The 5490-nt window shown below is 29.3% G+C and overlaps 1 protein-coding gene across 1 annotated transcript in view; it reads right to left on the minus strand.

Moving 5' to 3' along the window:
• Positions 1-1130: 1130 nt before the first annotated feature.
• LOC106471981 (coiled-coil and C2 domain-containing protein 1-like) overlaps positions 1131-5490 on the minus strand; it is a gene marked incomplete at its 3' end in the record, with an annotated part of 54816 nt that continues 50456 nt past the window's right edge. The window contains exon 15 of the mRNA XM_013932609.2: positions 1131-1262. Within this exon, the coding sequence (XP_013788063.1) occupies positions 1131-1262 (132 nt within the window). The remainder of the gene's footprint in view (positions 1263-5490) is intronic.

Raw genomic sequence — 5490 nt, forward strand, 5'->3', positions numbered from 1 at the left:
AAGGTATACTATACCATTTATTTATTGTTACTTTCATTAACATTATTGGTTAGATTGTTTCCTAAGTAAGGTATACTATACCATTTATTTATTGTTACTTTCATTAACATTATTGGTTAGATTGTTTCCTAAGTAAGGTATACTATACCATTTATTTAGTGTTACTTTCATTAACATTATTGGTTAGATTGTTCCCTAAGTAAGGTATACTATACCATTTATTTAGTGTTACTTTCATTTACATTATTGGTTAGATTGTTCCCTAAGTAAGGTATACTATTCCATTTATTTATTGTTACTTTCATTTACATTGGTTAGATTGTTTCCTAAGTAAGGTATACTATACCATTTATTTAGTGTTACTTTCATTAACATTATTGGTTAGATTGTTCCCTAAGTAAGGTATACTATACCATTTATTTATTGTTACTTTCATTTACATTATTGGTTAGATTGTTTAATATATCAAATACTATTACCTTTTAATAGTGAGGGTACCCAACCCAAAAATACAATGCATTCTAATCTTTATAAGTAGGAATGTAACCAACTATATTTAATTAGCACAACTGATTTCAATGTTGATTTTTAGTTTCTTTCTAATTCAAAGCTTTCTCGGATTGGAAGTTAATATTAATAATGAGTATTTTTAAAGTCAAACTGAGCACATTCTACAAATTAACTTCAGACATTTTACATTTATATTCCATTAAATGCTGTCTAGACCTAAAATTCAGAAGCAAAATTCTTATGAATAACAGACTTAGCATTTACTCATCATTAATTTACAGGAAATGTAAATACCAAAGAAATGGTCACTAAGTCACGCCACGATTAACAAATATGTAATTTATCAGACAAACTGATGATTATCGTTAACAAATACTTTGTTATTTATCAGTTGAAAACACAAATGGCTATTAATCAACACACTGTGCATCAATAATCAGTGAAAATGGTGGAAACAAGAATGGGCAGGAGCTAAAGCTGACAATGATTGAGAAATAACATATTTTTACAGCTGACCTAACTTTTCCTAAATTATCTCTAAAAGTTCTGATAAAAAAATCTTAGTCACTACTAGATAATATGAAGAGAAATACTCTCTGACAAAAGATCCTATCGATCACCTGTATTTGTTGGGACAAGTCACGTTCCAGTTTTCTGTACATCTCTTCAATATCAGTAGGTTCTCCTGTAATGCTACAATCTTTGGCTTCCACAATAACAAAATCTTCTTGAAGTTGAGGTGGTGTGGGGATCTATTTGACAGAGAACAAAATGGACTTAACTTAAATATCAGAACAAAACTATATTATTAGAATCCACACAAGTTTGTATCTGTTGTACATAGTAAAACGTTTGTTTTAAGTTGTTCACAATGTTCACCAGGCATCATTAGGTTGTGAACAAAATAACAAAAGTTTTTGTAAGAGATTTGTTCACTGTTATTGAAACATTCAGTTTTTCTTGTTGTTAAGCACAAAGGGGCCAATTGTGCTATGCTCATCAGGAGTATCGAAACCAAGGTTTTAGCATTATGTGTCTTCAGATTTACCACTGAGTTACTGGATGGCTGAAACATCAGGAAATATTTTTTTTTCTTACTGCTTTCAAATCCACACATTAAAACACATAAATATACAGCATATAACTTACTACAGCATATTTTGTACAAAATAATATAAAAACCAGTGACTGTCTTTCTACGGCAACTTCTCCACTTTTATTCTTTTGCCTGTTCTTGAAATAAATTATTTAAATTTTTTTGAACAAAAATAAAATTATTCTACAGTGTTTAAGTGACTACACTTTTAAGAAACATTTCTCTCAGTTTGGTTGTAGTCATAGGACTGAAACTTGTAGTGAGAATCCTTACTATTATAAATAATAATTTTCAACTATGAATGTCAAACTATAACAGCTAAGTAGTTTTGACAAAATAATGTTAATAGAAGTATTATACACCTTTTGATCATAGTTCAAACTGTTTAGATTTACAAAACAATTAACGTAAAATATTTCCATAACTTGTCCCAGTTATTTCACAATGAAAATGGGATTAATACAGACAGATGAGCATTATCAACAAATTCAGTGTTAACTGATAATTACTAAAAAGTAACTTTTATTGAATGCAAGTCAAAATTTTCATTGTTGCAGTGGTATGCGTACATCATTTATGAAATATTAGTAGGTTTCATTTATTATAAAATCTAGAAAGTTGGTACAGAAATATAATTAACATGCAGCTATAACTCAATCTTTCAACTAAACTAAGTACAGGACTATAATATAGTAGGCTATGTGAAAAGATGATGATTGTTGTATTAATTGATAAATTCCACTAATTCATGTTAACAAAATGAGATAACCTAGGCCTACAAAATGATCACAGTTGTTTATAGTGTTAGTTCTGGTTATGCACTTAACTGTTGTGTCTAACTTAACTATTACCACCAAACCTAAAACCATTAGGGATGGTACATAATTGTGGTTGAAGACAGCCACAAAACTGCACAATGTGCTACTTTTGCTGTGCCCACCATGGATACTGAAGAAACTCATAAGCCTTCAGATTTACTGCTATGCCATAAGGAGAGTGTAGTACATAATAATAATCTTAACTATTGTGACCAACAATGATATTGTTAGGATGGTACATAATAATGAACTTAACTATTGTGACCAACAATGATACTGTTAGGATGGTACATAATAATAAACTTAACTATTGTGACCAACAATGATACTGTTAGGATGGTACATAATAATAAATTATGTACCATCCTAACAGTATCATTGTTGGTCACAATAGTTAAGTTTGTTATTATGTACCATCCTAACAGTATCATTGTTGGTCACAATAGTTAAGTTTGTTATAATGTACCATCCTAACAGTATCATTGTTGGTCACAATAGTTAAGTTCATTATTATGTACCATCCTAACAGTATCATTGTTGGTCACAATAGTTAAGTGGTTAGGATGCACATATTTATTTCCAGGTTACCACACAAATTTCATGGGAATGCATTTCAGAGATGCACACATTAGAAACTGTATAGATAAGAGTCTGAATAATATACTGAGAATGATGTGGGGTTATATTACTTAAACTCTCTCCCTATGGGCTCGACTAAATCATCCCATTTCACGATCCCAAATTGACCATTATAGCCACACTATAACTTCTAATATGTTTTGTGTATCTTTACAAAAGATCACAAGCATTCAATAATCATTAAGACTTTTGTAGACAAAAGATATGAATTTTTAATAAAATATTTTCACTAAAAATTTCTCCATGAACATATGGAGTCAAATGTTGGATGTTCCATGTACAAAGCGATTTTCACATTAAGATTAAAAACATTTTGTTCATCTGGAAAATTTCAAATTTCTTTAGTGTACTCTAAAACATCATAAATAAATTTCAAACATTTTTTTTCAATAAAACTTTATATTTTATTTGTTATTTTCTCAACCCTAAATCTATACAAAGTTGGTCAATTTGACCGACCTCTTAACCACAAAAATCCAAATTAACCTTCCTTTCTTTCTAGAATGACTTCAAACTGAAACTACTTGTGTTTATCCTAAATAGCTTTATATTTGTAACAGTAAACACCTGTTCCTACTATTATTATTTTATTGCACATCAAACTGTGTCTAACTAATATTCCTGCCACACAAGTTGTAAATCGTTTGGCAAACATGTAGCTCACATTAGCTTATCAAATTACATAATGTACGGGCTACTCGTGAGTTGCTCACAAGCATATCTTGAGAAAAATTGTTATTATTCTATATTTTACCTAATCTAGCCAAAAAAGTTCCTAATTTTCATAATTAGAATACTTTATAGAATATTTAGAAATTAGAATTTTATAACTAAAGAATACTTATGAAAAACAAGAAATACTTACCAGGGTCTTCTTTTCTTTGCTGTTGAAGAAATTTAAGCCTACTTTTTTATATACTAATCTTACTGCTGCACTAAATAATTTTTTATTTAATTAAATAATGCTCCAAAGAATAAAGAATAATCACATGCAAAAAGCAGATAATATTCTATAACTTTCTTAATTTTTCTGGCTCTCAAACTATGCAACAAGAGAAGTTAAAAACTCAGCTAAGCTCATCAACATGTATTCCATGGGAATAAAGTTTGAACTGGAAGCAAAATAGACAAAATAGAACAATATAGTATTAAACATCAGAGAGAACTACTGGAAATTTGTGAAAGAGAGATTGAAATAGGTGGGCATGGCAAGAGGAGTCTGATTTTCGAGTTATGGCTCTGTAACCAAATAAGATTGAAAGCTATAAAAATTATGCTTTGCCTGAGAGATGACAACATTATAATGAGTAATTTTACATGAAATTTCATATTTCTTGGACGAGTTGTACATAAATTATAGAAAAAGGGATACCTAGAGAGGAAATATCACAATTTTCATACTATGGGAAATTGAGAATATTTTTATAAAATGCCATATAAAATTAAGAACTTAATACTTATATTAAAATTTGGATTATTAGCCATGTGTTGATACCAAGAATATCTGTATATCATAATAATAAAGTACTTTAACCTTTTAACAAAAACACACTTTTTTAAATTCCTTTCTGCTTATGTCACTGAGTTACAATAAAAATTCAATTAAATATATTATCAAGTATGTTATAGTTTAAAGTTTTATATTATCATAGTTTTTATTCCTTTATTTCAAAAACAACATTGAAAGAAATAATGAGCTCATTTTAGACTATAATGCAACCACATATATTTTAAAATTGGGTAGATGTAACTACCTGTACTGTTGTTGGCTGCTTTGTTCATTATTGCACTTCAGTAGTTTCTTTCCTAAATGTGTTATAGTTATAGAGACAGTAAAATTGTATTTAGATATTACTTTTACATTTTAGTTAATTAATAAATAACTGTTGTTGGATTATGGTGTAAAATGAGCTCTTTCTAATTATTATAAAACGTACATGTTGACAGTACATGAAGGCTTCTAAAGCTCCGCATTAAACTACAGAAGGTGGGCGTGGCACCTGTCAGGGGTTGACCAATTTTATTTCTTGTTTCAACTGCATTCAGCCAAAACACTTTGAAACATATGTGTCAAAAGTGCAAGTAAACTACATTCTCATCTTAATTTACATGCACTTAACTATCACGTTATGTTTCAATGTATAAATTACATTCACTTAACTATCACGTTATGTTTCAAGTTATAAATTACATGCACTTAACTATCACGTTATGTTTCAAGCTGTGAATTACATGCACTTAACTATCGCATTATGTTTCAAGCTATGAAGTACATGCACTTAACTACTGCATTATGTTTCAAGCTATGAATTACATGCACTTAACTACTGCATTATGTTTCAAGCTATGAATTACATGCACTTAACTATCGCATTACGTTTCAAGCTATGAATTACATGCACTTAACTATCTCATTATGATTCTAGC

This window comes from Limulus polyphemus, unplaced genomic scaffold (genome assembly GCF_000517525.1).
Source record: "Limulus polyphemus unplaced genomic scaffold, Limulus_polyphemus-2.1.2 Scaffold5002, whole genome shotgun sequence".
In the NCBI taxonomy this organism is placed as follows: domain Eukaryota; kingdom Metazoa; phylum Arthropoda; class Merostomata; order Xiphosura; family Limulidae; genus Limulus; species Limulus polyphemus.